Source organism: Pseudophryne corroboree, chromosome 6 (assembly GCF_028390025.1).
Source record: "Pseudophryne corroboree isolate aPseCor3 chromosome 6, aPseCor3.hap2, whole genome shotgun sequence".
NCBI classification, from domain to species: Eukaryota; Metazoa; Chordata; class Amphibia; order Anura; family Myobatrachidae; genus Pseudophryne; species Pseudophryne corroboree.
Window position 1 is genome coordinate 254148758 of NC_086449.1, and position 18774 is coordinate 254167531.

General features: G+C 49.1%; 1 protein-coding gene across 1 annotated transcript in view; it reads right to left on the reverse strand.

Moving 5' to 3' along the window:
- TUBGCP4 (tubulin gamma complex component 4) overlaps positions 1-18774 on the reverse strand; it is a 164657-nt gene that overhangs the window by 82641 nt on the left and 63242 nt on the right. The window contains exon 8 of the mRNA XM_063925919.1: positions 449-614. Coding sequence (XP_063781989.1) covers positions 449-614 — 166 coding nt within the window. The remainder of the gene's footprint in view (positions 1-448; positions 615-18774) is intronic.

Consider the following 18774-nt stretch of genomic DNA (forward strand, 5'->3'; position numbering starts at 1 on the left):
AAAAGATGCCTCTTGGGGCATTATATAATACAGCCGCTACGTACAAAGAAACAGTGGCTGTGTGGTTTGCATATATCTCTGAATCAGACCCTAGATTTACAATGGAAATAACATTCAAGAGAGGAAACAGCAGCATATACAGGAATAAACCATACTCAAGAGATAGCACAAAGAGAAAATATGCAAACATAAAAACCTCCATGATGCAAGGTTGCTAAACGTCCAGATTATACAGAAATGAATCCATAAACCTTGTATTTTGACATTTCAAGACAGAAGTCACTAATTGAAGTTTTGATAAAAGGGACACATGGCATCTGAAAATGTCAAAATACAGTTTTTTTTTACTGCATTAAAATCTGGTGTACAAATCCATTACTTATTTAGTATTGATGAGCTTTGCGTGCAGTGCTGAGGAGATGCACAGTGGCTATGGACCGTTTCCTACCTGTTCTTGTCATATTTAAAGTTTTATTTTCAAACATCTGGACAGATTCTCCCACAAACAATATCTTCTCAGCAACCCGTACAGGGATATAGGACGGCAGCATTTCAACCCGCAAGGAAAACTGCTTGAGAGAAGGTGCCAGCATGTTCTCCTCCTCAATTAAGCGCTGTAACGTGATAAAAGAAAATGTATTAAAACAATACAGCCATAACTGTATAGCTTAACATATCAAATATGCTGAATGTGACATAAAAGCATTTATGAAGACCCCATCACTAATGCTGTATATAATATTTTTTTGTCCTTTTATACTAATATCAGTCAAATTGGTCTTTCAATTAAGAATTATATACACCTGTGCATAAAAATAGGATTTTAATTACCTACCGGTAAATCCTTTTCTCGTAGTCTGTAGAGGATACTGGGGCTGGGGCTATTTAGTACCGTGTGGTATAGATGGTTTAACTAGGAGCCATGGGCACTTTGAGAATTTGATAGTGTGTGCTGGCTCCTCCATCTATGCCCTGCATACCAGACTCAGTCTAGGAAACAGTGCCCGAGAAGACGGATATACTTCGAGAGAAGGATATAAAAGGATAGTGGTGAGATTCCAAACAAGCAAATATAAAACAAGAGGAAAACCATGCTAACCAAACTTGCAACCAGGAACAGCAACAGCTGAACCAAACAACACTACTTAACCAAGTTACAGTGCAGAAAGTACGAAGCACAGGGCGGGCGCCCAGTATCCTCTACGGACTACAAGAAAAGGATTTACCGGTAGGTAATTAAAATCCTATTTTCTCTTATGTCCTAGAGGATACTGGGGTTCCATTTAGTACCATGGGGATGTACCAAAGCTCCCAAACCGGGTGGGAGAGTGCGGAGGTTAGAACTGATTGACCAAACTGAAGGTCCTCAGAGGCCAAAGTATCGAACTTGTAGAACTTCGCAAACATGTTCGAACCTGACCAAGTAGCTGCTCGGCAGAGCTGTACAGCCGAGACACCCCGGGCAGCCGTCCAGGAAGAACCCACCGACCTAGTAGAGTGGGCCTGTACAGATTTAGGAACCAGCAACCCTGCCGTGGAATAAACATGCAGGATAGTGAACCTGATCCAGCGCGCAATTGTCTGCTTTGCGCAGGACACCCAATCTTATTGGGATCATAAAGAACAAACAGCGAATCAGATTTTCTGTGACGAGCTGTTCGCTTTACATACATCTTCAAAGCCCTCACAACATCAAAAGACTTTGAAGTAGCAGAGATCTCAGTAACAAGCGGAACCACAATAGGTTGGTTGATGTGAAACGCAGACACCACCTTAGGAAATAATTGCTGAAGAGTTCTGAGTTCAGCTCTGTCCTCATGGAAAATTAAATAGGGGCTCTTGTGAGCCAACGCCCCCAGCTCCGACACTCGTCTTGCTGAAGCCAAGGCCAACAGTGTGACGGTCTTCCACGTAAAATATTTTACGTCAACCTCCTGTAATGGTTCAAAACAGTCCGATTGGAGGAACTGCAGCACCAAATTGTCTTGATAGACAAACGGGCCCGTTGTAGAAGATCCTCTCGAAGAGGTAGATGCCACGGATCTTCGATCGGCATCCCTAGAAGATTCGCATACCAGGCCCTTCTTGGCCAGTCTGGAGCAATGAGTATTGCTTGAACCTTTTCCCTTTTTATTCTTTTGAGAATCCTTGGGATCAGAGGAAGTGGAGGAAACACGTACACCATCTAATAGACCCATGAAGACGTTCAGAGTGTCTACCGCCACTGCCTCTCGACCTGGAACAATACCGCTTGTTGTTGAAACGAGAGGCCATCATGTCGATTTGTGGATATCCCCACCGGCGTGTCAAGCACCTGAACACCTCCGGGTGAAGGCCCCACTTTCCCGGGTGCAGGTCGTGTCTGCTGAGGAAGTCTGCTTCCCAGTTGTCTACTCCCGGAATGAAGACCGCGGACAACGCCACAGCGTGTTTTTTTGCCCAGAGAAGGATTCTTTTCACCTCTGACATTGCTGCTCTGCTTTTTGTTCCGCCCTGTCGATTTATGTACGTACCCGCCGTCACATTGTCTGGCTGGACTTGAATGGCCTGACCATGAAGAAGAGATGAGGCCTGCAGACGGGCATTGTATATGGCCCTGAGTTCCAGAATGTTGATTGGAAAGACGACTTCCTGACTTGACCATCTTCCCTGAAACTGCACCCCCTGGGTGACTGCTCCCCAACCTCTGAGGCTTGCGTCTGTGGTTAGCAGAATCCAATTCTGAATCCCGAACAGTCGACCCTCGATTAGGTGAGAGGTCTGAAGCCACCATAGAAGAGAAATCCTGGCTCTTGGCGACAGACGGATCGTCTGGTGCATGTGAAGATGTGATCCGGACCATTTGTCCAACAGATCGAGCTGGAAGGGTCTTGCATGAAACCTTCCGTACTCAAGTGCCTCGTAAGAGGCCACCATTTTCCCCAGAAGGCGAATGCATAGATGTACCGAGATCCGGGTTGGCCTTAGGACATCCCGAACCATCAACCGGATTACCTATGCCTTTTCCAACGGAAAGAACACCTTCTGCGACTCTGTGTCCGGTATCATCCCCAGGAATGGTAGCCTCCATGTTGGCTCTAGGGGGGGGGGGGGGGGGGGGGGGGGGGTTATTCCGACTTGATCGCACACTGCCGTTTTTCGCATGCACTGCAATGCGCAGGCACGTCATACGGGTACAAAGCGGACCGTTGCTGAGCGATGGTTTAAACGAAGAATCCATTCGCACAGCCGACCGCAAGGAGATTGACAGGAAGAAGGTGTTTGTGGGTGTCAACTGACCATTTTCTTGGAGTGTTTGGAAAAACACAGGCGTGTCCAAATGTTTGCAGGGCGGGTGTCTGGCGTCAATTCCAGGACCAGACAGGCTGTAGTGACCGCAAGGGCTGAGTAAGTTCAGACCTACTCAGAAACTGCACAAAATGTTTTTGCAGAACTCAGCTGCACAGGCGTTCGCACATTTGCAAAGCTAAAATACACTCCCCTATAGGCGGCGACTACGTGATCGCAGCGCTGCAAAAAGTAGCTAGCGAGCGATCAACTCGGAATGACCCCCAAGGTGAGATTTCGGAAGGTTCGGAATCCACCCGTGATCCCGGAGTAGTCGGGTTGAAAGGGCAATGCTGTCCAACAATCTCTCCCTGGATGGCGCCTTTATCAGAAGATTATCCAGGTACGGAATTATGTTCACTCACTGTTTGAGGAGGAGAAACATCATCTCTGCCATAACCTTGATGAACACCCTTGGTGCCGTGGAGAGACCAAATGGCAGGGCCTGGAACTGGTTATGACAGTCCTGCAGTGCAAACCGTAGATAAGCCTGATGAGGCGGCCAGATCGGAATGTGAAGGTACGCATCCTTGATATCCAGAGACAGTAGGAGCGCTCCCTCCTCCAGACCGGAGGTTACCGCTCTCAGATACTCCATCTTGAATTTGAACACTCATAAGTACGGATTCAGCGACTTGAGGTTCAGAATCAGTCTTACCGAACCGTCCGGTTTCGGTACTACAAACAAGTTGGAATAGTATCCCTTGTTTTACAGATGAGGTGGAACTGGAACAATGACCTGAGTCTGTAACAGTTTTTCAGTGGCGTCCTGTACAGTTATACTTGCCTCTCGCAAAACTGGCAAGCCTGATTTGAAGAATCTGTGAGGCGGAAGCTCCTGGAACTCCAGTCTGTAGCCCCGAGATATAAGATCTATGACCCAGGGATCCTGACACGAACTTGTCCAGATGTGACTGAAGACGTTTAGTCGGGCTCCCACCTGCCAGTCTTCCAGGCATCGCGGTCCACTATCATGCTGAAGGCTTTGAGGAAGCAGAGGTTGAACTCTGTTGCTGAGAACAGGCAGTTGCTGATTTGCGTGGTTTACCTCTAGCGCCTCTGGTAGCTGTAGAAGAACCTCTGGTTTTGCCCTTAAACTTGGCTGTCCGAAAGGACTGCAAACTGGAAGCTGAGTAGGCCTTCCTGGCAGGGAGAGCTGCGGAAGGAAGATATATGGACGTACCATCAGTAGCTTCGGAGGTCCATTTAACCAGTTCATCTCCAAATAAGGCCTCTCCTGTAAATGGAAGGCCTTCCACGCCTTTCCTGGAGTCCGCATCAGCAGTCCACTGGCGTAGCCATAGGCCCCTGCATGCTGACACTGCCATAGCCGTGGTGTGTGCATTAAGCAAGCCTATTTATTTTATAGCTTCCACCATAAAGTTTGCAGAGTCCTGTATATGTTGCAAGAGAAAACAAAATACCCCCTAGAAAAGGAATCTAACCCCTCAATTAGGTTATCTGACCATTTAGCAATGTCTTTTGTTATCCACGCACATGCAGCTGTCAACAAAGATTTGAGTGTGGTCTCAATTCTACGATCAGCTGTGTCTTTCAGGAAGGCTGCACCAGGGACAGGCAACACTACTTTCTGTGACAGCCTGGATACTGATGCATCCACTATCGGTGGATTTTCGCATTTTTTCCTATCCTCAGGAGGAAAAGGAAAGGATGAGAGTAACCTTTTAGGGGTTTTAACTTTATTCTCAGGATTAACCCACGGTTCTTCAAACAGGGTATTCAGTTCCTTAGACACAGGAAAAGTGACTGAGGATTTCTTTTTTACATTAAAATAAGATTCCTCACACTCCTCTGTCACCTTATCAGGAATTTGTAGAACGTCTCTGATAGCCGCTATAAGAGCCTCTATTCCCTGTGACAGAGCAGCATCCCCCCTTCTGAGTCCACCTCCCCCTCCTCCATGTTTGACCCTTCATCATCAGAGTCAGACTGCAGGATATGGACCAGAGTACATTTTTGCGGACAAATGGTAGGGGTCTGAGATGCCGTTTTGGGGACTGAGTCTCTGTTCATAAACACAGACTGTCTTAAGCATTGCGTCTCTTTCTCATTGCGGGACAATTTAGTAGAAATATTATAAATCATTCTTTTAATGGAATCCAGCCATGCTGGTTCAGCCCCGCTAGCCTGGGAAGGTGCACTACACGGAGTACACGGTAGTGAGCCCCCCACCCTGGGGAAGAGGAACACTCTGCCGTACATGAAACACACTCTTTGCCTGACATAATAAGATTTTAAACCTACCGGTAAATCTTTTTCTCCTAGTCCGTAGAGGATGCTGGGGACTCCATAAGGACCATGGGGTAGAGACGGGCTCCGCAGGAGACATGGGCACTCTAAGACTTTAGATGGGTGTGAACTGTCTCCTCCCTCTATGCCCCTCCTCCAGACCTCAGTTATAGAACTGTGCCCAGAGGAGACGGACAGTACGAGGAAAGGATTTTTGTTAATCTAAGGGCGAGATACATACCAGCCCACACCATACACACCGTACCACATGGTATTGATAATGTCGATATTATCTTAAACCATAAAGCTATACCTTTAAACACACTTTTACCATGGAGCCGCTGCGGCCGCTAGACTTAGTACACACGCTACATACTCTGTACGCTATTTGCGTACAGAGTCCGTACCTTGTACGGACTTAGCGTACAAACGCCGCGCTGGGGGTACAAAGTACACACAGCGCGCACACACTCTTGATATACTTTAAACCTTATTAGTAATGCAATGCAATGATATTATTACACTCTAAACCTTATGCAGCAAAGCACTGCAAGGATGTTACACCTTAAACCTTATGCAGCGCTAACGGTACAAAGTACCCGCAGCGCGTACACAACTTATCAATACACTCTTAAACCTTATGCAGTTAGGTAATGTAATACGCTTTAAACCCTAGCAGGGAAAAGAGGACACAACACAGATTTGTAGTTAAAACACTGGGCTCCGACACCTCAGCGTATATATCTGGAAGGGGATAACAATACAATTTATACACTACAATACAACAGAGTAAATGGCTACAGTCAATGTACATACGTGAGAATATTCGCTTGCGCAACCTGGTCCAGTCCTCCGCTAATCAGGTAGATAGCGTTAAGAGTCTTCTGACTGGCCAGGCAGCAGCAGGCTTTTTATAAACTACTTCCATAAACAATACAATGGATACTGTAATCCCTTTGTCCATTGGACACAGAGATGCATCTTTACATTACAGGAGAGGTCATAGGTTGATTTGAAAAGGTGGGCGATGTCTTTCTCAACTGCTCTTGTGGGTGGTCTCCTCTGGATTCCCGCCGCATACATAATATACAGTAAATACAGTTTATATCTATATTCTACTTCTGCACATAACTACACGCAGGAACATGCGATCTTCCTCTAACCAACACCGGAATGTTACCCTTAAAATACCCTACAGCTGGATACTAGACATCACCTTTTCTCTGACGTCCTAGTGGATGCTGGGAACTCCGTAAGGACCATGGGGAATAGACGGGCTCCGCAGGAGACTGGGCACTCTAAAGAAAAGATTAGGTACTATCTGGTGTGCACTGGCTCCTCCTTCTATGCCCCTCCTCCAGACCTCAGTTAGAATCTGTGCCCGGCCAGAGCTGGGTGCTCCTAGTGGGCTCTCCTGAGCTTACTAGTAAAGAAAGTATTTTTTAGGTTTTTTATTTTCAGTGAGCTTCTGCTGGCAACAGACTCACTGCTACGTGGGACTAAGGGGAGAGAAGCAAACCTACCTGCTTGCAGCTAGCTTGTGCTTCTTAGGCTACTGGACACCATTAGCTCCAGAGGGTTCGAACACAGGCACCTGTCCTCGATCGTCCGTTCCCGGAGCCGCGCCGCCGTCCCCCTTGCAGAGCCAGAAGAACAGAAGCTTGAAGACGACGAAATCGGCGGCTGAAGACTCCTGTCTTCATTAAGGTAGCGCACAGCACCGCAGCTGTGCGCCATTGCTACCAGCACACTTACACACTACGGTCACTGTAGGGTGCAGGGCGCTGGGGGGGCGCCCTGGGCTGCAATTGAAGTACCTTTGGCATAAAAATACATATATACAGTCTGGTACTGTATATATGTAAAAACCCCCGCCATTTTTTTACATAGAAAGCGGGACAGAAGCCCGCCACTGAGCGGGCGGGGCCTTCTTCCTCAGCACACCAGCGCCATTTTCTCTTCACAGCTCCGCTGGAAGCAGCTCCCCAGGCTCTCCCCTGCAGTATCAAGGCACAAGACGGGTTAAAAAGAGAGGGGGGGGCACATAAATTTAGGCGCAAATAAGACATATAAAGCAGCTATTGGGTAAATCACTTATTATCAGTGAAAATCCCTGTGTTATATAGCGCTGTGGTGTGTGCTGGCATACTCTCTCTCTGTCTCCCCAAAGGACTTTGTGGGGTCCTGTCCTCAGTCTGAGCATTCCCTGTGTGTGTGCGGTGTGTCGGTACGGCTGTGTCGACATGTTTGATGAGGAAGGTTACGTGGAGGCGGAGCAAGGGCAGATAAGTGTGGTGTCGCCCCCGTCGGGGCCGACACCTGATTGGATGGATATGTGGAAGGTCTTAAATGACAATGTAAACTCCTTACATAAAAGGTTTGATGACGCTGCAGCCTTGGGACAGCCGGGGTCTCAGCCCGCGCCTGCCCAGGCGACTCAGAAACCGTCAGGGGCTCATAAACGCCCTCTATCTCAAATGGTTGACACAGATGTCGACACGGAGTCTGACTCCAGTGTCGACGATGATGAGGCACATTTACAGTCTAAAATGACCAAGGCCATCCGATACATGATTATTGCAATGAAAGATATATTACACATTTCTGAGATTAACCCTGTTAATACCAAGAGGGTTTATATGTTTGGGGAGAAAAAGCAGCCAGTAACTTTTCCCCCATCTGATGAATTAAATGAATTGTGTGAAGAAGCGTGGAGTTCCCCTGATAAGAAATTAGTGATTTCAAAGAGGTTACTGATGGCGTACCCTTTCCCGCCAACGGACAGGTTACGTTGGGAAACATCCCCTAGGGTGGACAAGGCGCTGACACGCTTATCTAAAAAGGTGGCCCTGCCGTCTCAGGATATGGCCGCCCTAAAGGAGCCTGCGGATACAAAGCAGGAAGCTATCCTGAAGTCAGTGTATACACACTCTGGTACTCTACTGAGACCTGCTATTGCTTCAGCCTGGATGTGTAGTGCTGTAGCAGCATGGACAGATACTCTGTTAGATGACATAGATTCCCTCGACAGAGATACTGTTTTGCTAACCCTGGGCCATATCAAAGACGTCGTCTTATATATGCGGGATGCTCAGAGGGACATTTGCCTGCTGGGCTCTAGAGTTAATGCTATGTCCATTTCTGCCAGGAGGGTCTTATGGACTCGGCAATGGACAGGAGATGCTGACTCTAAAAAACACATGGAGGTTTTGCCTTATAAGGGTGAGGAATTGTTTGGGGACGGTCTGTCGAACCTCGTGTCTACAGCGACAGTTGGAAAGTCGACTTTCTTGCCTCAGGTTTCCTCACAGCCTAAGAAAGCACCATATTATCAAATGCAGTTCTTTCGTTCCCAAAAAGGCAAGAGGGTCAGAGGCGCATCCTTTCTTGCCAGAGGCAGGGGTAGAGGTAAGAAGCTGCACCATGCAGCCAGTTCCCAGGAACAAAAGTCCTCCCCTGCTTCCACTAAGTCCACCGCATGACGTTGGGGCTCCACAGGCGGAGCCAGGTGTGGTGGGGGCGCGTCTCCGAAACTTCAGCAACCAGTGGGTTCGCTCACAGGTGGATCTCTGGGTTCTACAAGTGGTATCTCAGGGATACAAGCTGGAATTCGAAGCGACTCCCCCCCGCCGTTACCTCAAATCAGCCTTGCCAGCTTCCCCCATGGAAAGGGAGGTAGTGCTGGCGGCAATTCACAAGCTGTACCTCCAGCAAGTGATTGTCAGGGTCCCCCTCCTTCAACAGGGAAGGGGTTACTATTCCACAATGTTTGTGGTACCGAAACCGGACGGTTCGGTGAGACCCATTCTGAATTTAAAATCCTTGAACACTTATATAAAGAAATTCAAGTTCAAAATGGAATCGCTCAGAGCGGTTATTGCAAGCCTGGAAGAGGGGGATTTTATGGTGTCGCTGGACATCAAAGATGCTTACTTGCATGTCCCCATTTACCCACCTCACCAGGAGTACCTCAGATTTGTGGTACAGGACTGTCATTACCAATTCCAGACGTTGCCGTTTGGCCTGTCCACGGCACCGAGAATATTTACCAAGGTAATGGCCGAAATGATGATACTCCTTCGGCAGAAGGGAGTTATAATTATCCCGTACTTGGACGATCTCCTCATAAAGCCGAGGTCCAGGGAGCAGTTGTTGATGAGCGTAGCACTCTCTCAGGAAGTGTTGCAACAGCACGGCTGGATTCTGAATGTTCCAAAGTCGCAGCTGATTCCTACGACGCGTCTGCTTTTCCTGGGCATGATTCTGGACACAGAACAGAAGAAGGTGTTTCTCCCGGTGGAGAAGGCCCAGGAATTAGCATCTCTGGTCAGGGACCTCCTGAAACCAAAACAGGTATCGGTGCATCACTGCACGCGAGTCCTGGGAAAGATCGTGGCTTCATACGAAGCCATTCCCTTCGGCAGGTTCCATGCGAGGATCTTTCAGTGGGATCTGTTGGACAAGTGGTCCGGATCGCATCTTCAGATGCATCGGCTGATCACCCTGTCCCCGAGGGCCAGGGTGTCTCTTCTGTGGTGGCTGCAGAGTGCTCACCTTCTCGAGGGCCGCAGGTTCGGCATACAGGACTGGGTCCTGGTGACCACGGATGCAAGCCTCCGAGGATGGGGGGCAGTCACTCAGGGAAGAAACTTCCAAGGGCTGTGGTCAAGTCTGGAGACTTCTCTACACATAAATATACTGGAATTAAGGGCCATTTACAACGCCCTGAGTCAAGCAGAGCCCCTGCTTCAAAACCGACCAGTGCTGATTCAGTCAGACAATATCACGGCAGTCGCCCATGTAAACCGCCAGGGCGGCACAAGAAGCAGGATGGAAATGGCGGAAGCCACAAAGATTCTTCGATGGGCGGAGAATCACGTGATAGCACTGTCAGCAGTGTTCATTCCGGGAGTGGACAACTGGGAAGCAGACTTCCTCAGCAGACACGACCTCCACCCGGGAGAGTGGGGACTTCATCAAGAAGTCTTCCAACTGATTGCAAACCGAAGGGAACTGCCACAGGTGGACATGATGGCGTCCCGCCTCAACAAAAAGCTAAAAAGATATTGCGCCAGGTCAAGGGACCCTCAGGCGATAGCTGTGGACGCCCTAGTGACACCGTGGGTGCACCAGTCGGTATATGTGTTTCTTCCTCTTCCTCTCATACCCAAGGTACTGAGAATAGTAAGGAAGAGAGGAATAAGAACAATACTCATTGTTCCGGACTGGCCAAGAAGGACTTGGTACCCGGAACTGCAAGAAATGCGCACAGAGGACCCATGGCCTCTGCCTCTCAGACAGGACCTGCTGCAACAAGGGCCATGTCTGTTCCAAGACTTACCGCTGCTGCGTTTGATGGCATGGCGGTTGAACGCCGGATCCTAGCGGAAAAAGGCATTCCGGATGAAGATATTCCTACGCTGATAAAGGCTAGGAAAGACGTGACAGCAAAGCATTATCACCGTATATGGCGGAAATATGTTGCTTGGTGTGAGGCCAGGAAGGCCCCTACAGAGGAATTCCAACTGGGTCGTTTCCTGCACTTCCTACAGTCAGGGGTGACTATGGGCCTAAAATTGGGGTCCATAAAGGTCCAGATTTCAGCCCTATCCATTTTCTTTCAAAAAGAACTGGCTTCACTGCCTGAGGTTCAGACATTTGTTAAGGGAGTGCTGCATATTCAGCCCCCTTTTGTGCCACCCTGGGATCTTAACGTTGTGTTGGATTTCCTGAAATCCCACTGGTTTGAGCCACTTAAGACCGTGGAACTAAAGTATCTCACGTGGAAAGTGGTCATGCTGTTGGCCTTAGCATCGGCTAGGCGTGTGTCAGAATTGGCAGCTTTGTCATGTAAAAGCCCATATCTGATCTTCCATATGGACAGGGCAGAATTGAGGACTCGTCCCCAATTTCTCCCAAAGGTGGTGTCATCGTTTCATTTGAACCAACCTATTGTGGTCCCTGCGGCTACTCGGGACTTGGAGGATTCCAAGTTGCTGGACGTAGTCAGGGCTTTGAAAATATATGTTTCCAGAACGGCTGGAGTCAGGTAGACTGACTCGCTGTTTATCTTGCATGCACCAAACAAGCTGGGTGCTCCTGCTTCAAAGCAAACTATTGCTCGCTGGATCTGTAGCACGATTCAGCAGGCTCATTCTGCGGCTGGATTGCCGCATCCAAAATCAGTAAAAGCCCATTCCACAAGGAAGGTGGGCTCTTCTTGGGCGGCTGCCCGAGGGGTCTCGGCTTTACAGCTTTGCAGAGCGGCTACTTGGTCGGGTTCAAACACATTTGCAAAGTTCTACAAGTTTGATACCCTGGCTGAGGAGGACCTTGTGTTTGCTCATTCGGTGCTGCAGAGTCATCCGCACTCTCCCGCCCGTTTGGGAGCTTTGGTATAATCCCCATGGTCCTTACGGAGTTCCCAGCATCCACTAGGACGTCAGAGAAAATAAGAATTTACTCACCGGTAATTCTATTTCTCGTAGTCCGTAGTGGATGCTGGGCGCCCGTCCCAAGTGCGGACTTTCTGCAATACGTGTATATAGTTATTGCTTAACTAAGGGTTATTGTTATGAGCCATCCGTTGAGTGAGGCTCAGTTGTTGTTCATACTGTTAACTGGGTAAGGTTATCACAAGTTGTACGGTGTGATTGGTGTGGATGGTATGAGTCTTACCCTGGATTCAAAATTTCCTTTCCTTTTAATGTCAGCTCTTCCGGGCACAGTTTCCCTAACTGAGGTCTGGAGGAGGGGCATAGAGGGAGGAGCCAGTGCACACCAGATAGTACCTAATCTTTTTTTTTTTTAGAGTGCCCAGTCTCCTGCGGAGCCCGTTTATTCCCCATGGTCCTTACGGAGTTCCCAGCATCCACTACGGACTACGAGAAATAGAATTACCGGTGAGTAAATTCTTTTTATAACCTTAGTCTGTCCCTTCCTATCATGCAAAGGCGGGCATGTGTGTGTTGTTAGTACGTGGTGTATGTACTGGAATATTTTTCGACTTTGACAGTATATACTAAACCAGTTAACAGTATGAACAAAACAGCATCAGCCAGAGACTGATCTCACCTGTAACATAACCCTTATGTAAGCAACAACTATATACAAGCCTTGCAGAATTTGTCCGCACTGGGACGGGCGCCCAGCATCCTCTACGGACTAGGAGAAAAAGATTTACCGGTAGGTTTAAAATCTTATTTTCTCTTACGTCCTAGAGGATGCTGGGGACTCCGTAAGGACCATGGGGTTTATACCAAAGCTCCAGACCGGGAGGGAGAGTACGGATGACTCTGCAGCACCGATTGAGCAAACATGAGGTCCTCATCAGCCAGGGTATCAAACTTGTAGAATTTTGCAAAAGTGTTTGAACCCGACCAAGTAGTTGCTTGGCAAAGCTGTAATGCCGAGACGCTCCGGGCAGCCGCCCAAGAAGAGCCCACCTTCCTAGTGGAATGGGCCTTTACCGAATTTGGTAACGGCAATCCAGCCGTAGAATGAGCCTGCTGAATCGTGTTACAGATCCAGCGAGCAATAGTCTGCTTAGAAGCAGGAGCGCCAACCTTGTTGGCTGCATACAGGACAAACAGAGCCTCTGTCTTCCTAACCCGAGCCGTCCTGGCTACATAAATTTTTAAGGCCCTGACTACATCAAGTGACTTGGAATCCTCCACGTCACCCGTAGCCACAGGCACCACAATAGGTTGGTTCATATGAAACGACGAAACCACTTTAGGCAGAAATTGAGGACGAGTCTGTCACTGACCTGGGTTCGGAGTGTTGAGAACTCGGGGGTTCTTCCGATGATCGGAAAGAGGAACAACAGCTGGGCCGGAGCAGGGATGGCCGGATGTAGGTTCTCCTCATGCAGAACTAGCCGTAGTAACTGGCGTATAATGCTGAAGAGTTAAATGATGATTTGAGAACGACGGTGAAGCACACAGAAGAATGAAGAACTTGTGAGCGATGCTGAAGAAATGAATGAGGATTTGAGAACGATGGTGAAGCACACAGAAGAATGAAGAACTTGTGAGCGATGCTGAAGAAATGAATGATGATTTAAGATTCAGTGTAACTCTGGAAGTATGGAAGGCGTTCCACTTGGAGATGATATGTAATACAGGAAACACAGGAGGTGTCCCCCTAAGAGAAACTGTAACTCAGAGAATGTCCCACTGAGTGATACACTGTAACGCTGGTAGCACAGTGAATGTTCCACTAGGTGATACACTGTAACGCTGGTAGCACAGTGATTGTTCCACTGAGTGATACTCTGCAAACGCTGGAAGCACAAGGAATGTTCCACTGAGAGATACTCTGCAAACGCTGGAAGCACAAGGAATGTTCCACTGAGAGATACTCTGCAAACGCTGGAAGCACAAGGAATGTTCCACTGAGAGATACTCTGCAAACGCTGGAAGCACAAGGAATGTTCCACTGAGAGATACTCTGCAAACGCTGGTACACAGGAGACGTTCAGTTAAAGAACTCACTGAATGCTGCTAGCACTGGTGATCATAGAAGAGACGATACTCAGGCGCCGGAGATCTGCACGGCGTCTTTCTTTGAACTTCCCGCTCTCTCCCAATTGGCGGAAGGGGCCGATGACGTCACTCGCCCACCACGCTCCCGTGGACGCCAGGCGCAATGGCGGCGCCCACACCCCGGGAACCCGCCGGAGGCAGCGCCAGCAAGAGGCAACAACCCAGAGCCCACCGGGGGCGGCGACCGCCGGGAGACCCAGCGCACCCGGAGCGGTAAGCGCGGCAGCCGCAGCGCCGCGAGTGTGACAGAGTCCTCAACTCTGCTCGACCCACATGAAAAATCAGATAGGGGCTCTTGTGAGACAAAGCCGCCAATTCGGATACCCGCCTCGCAGATGCCAAGGCCAACAACATGACCACTTTCCAAGTGAGAAATTTGAATTCAACTGTTTGAAGAGGTTCAAACCAGTGTGATTTAAGGAACTGTAACACCACGTTAAGGTCCCACGGTGCCACTGGGGGCACAAAAGGAGGTTGGATGTGCAGCACTCCCTTTACAACAGTCTTGACTTCTGGGAGAGAAGCCAATTCCTTCTGAAAGAATATAGATAAGGCCGAAATCTGCACCTTAATGGAGCCTAACTATAGGCCCATATCCACTCCTGTCTGTAGAAAATGGAGAAAACGACCCAGCTGAAAATCTTCCGAAGGAGCATTCTTGGTTTCACACCAAGATACATATTTCCTCCAGATACGGTGATAGTGCTTCGCCGTTACCTCCTTCCTAGCTTTGATTAGAGTAGGGATGACTTCCCCCGGAATACCTTTCCTAGCTAGGATTTGGTGTTCAACCGCCATTCCGTCAAACGTAACCGCGGTAAGTCTTGGAACACACAGGGCCCCTGTTGCAACAGGTCCTCCCTGGGAGGAAGAGGCCACGGATCTTCTGTGATCATTTCCTGAAGATCTGAATACCAGGCCCTTCGAGGCCAATCTGGGACAATGAGTATTGTCTGCACTCTTGTTCGTCTTATTATTCTCAATATTTTTGAGATAGGTGGAAGTGGAGGGAACACATAGACTGACTGAAACACCCACGGTGTCACCAGGGCGTCCACCGCCACTGCCTGAGGGTCCCTCGACCTGGAACAATACGTCCGAAGCTTTCTGTTGAGGAAGTCCGCAACGACTTGTTACCTCTGCAAAGACCTCTTGATGAAGTCCCCACTCTCCTGGATGGAGATCGTGCCTGCTGAGGAAGTCTGCCTCCCAGTTGTCTACTCCCGGAATGAAGACCGCTGACAGAGTGCTTACATGATTTTCCGCCCAGCGAAGAATCCTGGTGGCTTCTGCCATTGCTGCTCTGCTCCTTGTCCCGCCCTGGCGGTTTACATGCGCCACGGCTGTGACGTTGTCTGACTGGATCAGAACGGGTAGGTCGCGAAGAAGATTCTCCGCCTGTTGCAGGTCGTTGTATATGGCCCTTATTTCCAGCACATTGATGTGTAGACAAGCTTCCTGGCTTGACCATATTCCCTGAAAATTTTTTCCTTGTGTGACTGCTCCCCATCCTCGGAGGCTCGCGTCCGTGGTCACAAGAACTCAATCTTGAATGCCGAACCTGCGACCCTCTAGAAGGTGAGCACTCTGGAGCCACCACAGGAGAGAGACCCTGGCCCTGGGGGACAGGCTTATCCTCCGATGCATCTGTAGATGGGACCCTGACCACTTGTCCAGAAGGTCCCACTGAAAAGTTCTCACATGGAACCTGCCGAACGGAATGGCCTCGTAGGCCGCCACCATCTTTCCCAATACTCGAGTGCATTGAAGAACTGACACTCTTTTTGGTTTCAGCAGGTCCTTGACCATGTTCTGGAGTTCCTGGGCTTTTTCCATTGGGAGAAAAACCCTCTTTTTTTCCCGTGTCCAGAATCATGCCCAAAAATGACAGCCGAGTTGTTGGAACCAACTGCGACTTTGGTAGATTTAGAATCCAGCCGTGTTGTTGTAGTACTCTCAGGGAGAGAGACACGCTTTTTTGTAACCGATCTCTTGATCTTGCCTTTATCAGGAGATCGTCCAAGTATGTGATAATTGTGACCCCCTGCTTGCGCAGGAGCACCATTATTTCCGCCATTACCTTGGTGAAAAGTCTCGGGGCCGTGGAAAGCCCAAACGTCAACGTCTGAAACTGGTAATGACAATCCTGTACAGCGAATCTCAGGTACGCCTGATGAGGAGGATATATGGGGACATGAAGGTATGCATCCTTTATGTCTAGTGACACCATAAAATCCCCCCCTTCCAGGCTGGAGATCACTGCCCGGAGAGATTCCATCTTGAATTTGAACTTCTTCAAATATAGGTTTAGGGATTTTAGATTCAGAATTGGTCTGACCGAGCCATCCGGCTTCGGGACCACAAATAGGGTTGAATAAAACCCTTTCCCCTGTTGCACTAGGGGAACCTTGATAATCACTTGCTGTTGACACAGCTTTTGTATGGCAGCTGAAACGATTTCCCTCTCTGGGGGAGAAGCTGGCAAGGCCAATTTGAAAAATCGGTGTGGAGGCACATCTTCGAACTCCAGCTTGTAGCCTTGGGATACAATTTCGACCACCCAAGGATCCAAATCCGACTGAACCCAGACTTGGCTGAAGAGTCGTAGACGTGCCCCCACCATAGCGGACTCCCGCAGCGGAGCCCCAGCATCATGCGGCGGATTTTGTAGAGGCCGGGGAGGATTTTTGTTCCTGGGAACTAGCCGTAGCTGGTTTTCTTTTCCCTCTACCTCTACCTCTGGCGAGGAAAGAAGAGCCATGCCCCTTTCTGAACTTATGAGACCGAAAGGACTGCATCTGGTATTGAGGTATTTTCGTCTGCTGTGGGGGAACGTAAGGCAAAAAAGAAGACTTACCCGCGGTGGCTGTGGAAACTTCACCTTTGTAAGGCAAAGCCTCCATATGTCTCTTTGAGTCAGCATCACCTGTCCATTGACGGGTCCACAGGGACCTTCTAGTAGAAACTGCCATGGCATTGGCTCTTGAACCCAAAAGCCCAATATCTCTCGCAGCCTCTCTCATATATAACGCTGCGTCCTTGATGTGCCCTAAGGTCAACAAAATACTATCTTTATCTAGGGTGTCAATGTCAGATGACAAGTTATCTGCCCAAGCTGCAATTGCGCTACCCACCCATGCCGACGCTACTGCAGGTCTGAGCAGGGCTCCCGTAGTCGCATAAATTGATTTTAAGGTAGTTTCCTGCCTGCGATCCGCAGGATCCTTTAGGGCCGCCGTGTCCGGGACCGGTAGTGCCACCTTTTTGGACAAGCGCGTCAAGGCCTTGTCCACAGTGGGTGAGGATTCCCACCGTACTCTGTCCTTTGAGGGGAAAGGATACGTCATAATAATTCTCTTGGGAACCTGCAGTCTCTTGTCTGGAGTTTCCCAAGCCTTTTCAAATAAAGCGTTCAGCTCATGAGATGGGGGAAACGTTACCTCAGGTTTCTTTTCCTTAAACATGCAGACCCTCGTGTCAGGGACAGAGGGGTCCTCTGTGATATGCAAAACATCTTTTATTGCAATAATCATATATTGAATACTCTTGGCCACTCTTGGGTGCAACCTTGCATCATCATAGTCGACACTGGAGTCGGAATCAGTGTCGGTATCAGTGTCTGCTATCTGGGAAAAGGGACGTTTATGGGACCCTGAAGGGTCTTGTGACACAGTAACAGCCATGGATTGACTCCCTGCTTTGTCCTTGGACTCTGCTTTGTCCAATCTCTTATGTAATAAAGCCACATTAGCATTTAAAACATTCTATATGTCCAACCAATCAGGTGTCGGCTATGCCGACGGAGACACCACCACCATCTGCTTTGCTTCCTCCCTAGACGAGCCTTCCGCTTCAGACATGTCGACACACACATACTGACACCACCACACACACTGGGATATATGAATATGGGGACAGACTCACAATAAGGCCCTTTGGAGAGACAGAGAGAGAGTATGCCAGCACACACCCAGCGCCACTAGATACTGAAACAAAGTCCCAGCCTGTACAGCGCTTTATATATAGAATTAGCACCAAATAAATGTGCCCCCCCCCCCCCCTTGTTTTTGCCCAGTTACTTGTTCAGCAGGGGAGAGGCCGGGCGCAGCTTCTCTGCAGCATGCTGTAGAGAAAATGGCGCTGGTTAGTGCTGGAAGATCAAGCTCCGCCCCCTCGACGGCGGGCTTCGGTCCCGCTATTTTTATTATACTGGTAGGGGATTTATTATATACTGCCTCCGCAGTATCTATATACGTGTGCCAGTCTTATGTGAGGTACAAATTGCTGCCCAGGGCGCCCCCCCTGCGCCCTGCACCCTTGCTGTGCCTATGTGTGTTGTGGAGGCAATGGCGCGCAGCGTGACCGCTGCGCAGTACCTCATGAAGATCTGAAGTCTTCTGCCGCCTTTGAAGTCTTCTTGCTTCCTATACTTACCCGGCTTCAATCTTCCAGCTCTGTGAGGAGGACGGCGCCACGGCTCTGGGACGAACAGCAAGGACGACACCTGTGTTCCGACCCTCTGGAGCTAATGGTGTCCAGTAGCCTAAGAAGCAGAGCCCATCAGTCCAGGAAAGTGGGTCTGCTTCTCTCCCCTTAGTCCCACGAAGCAGGGAGCCTGTTGCCAGCAGTGCTCCCTGAAAATAAAAAACCT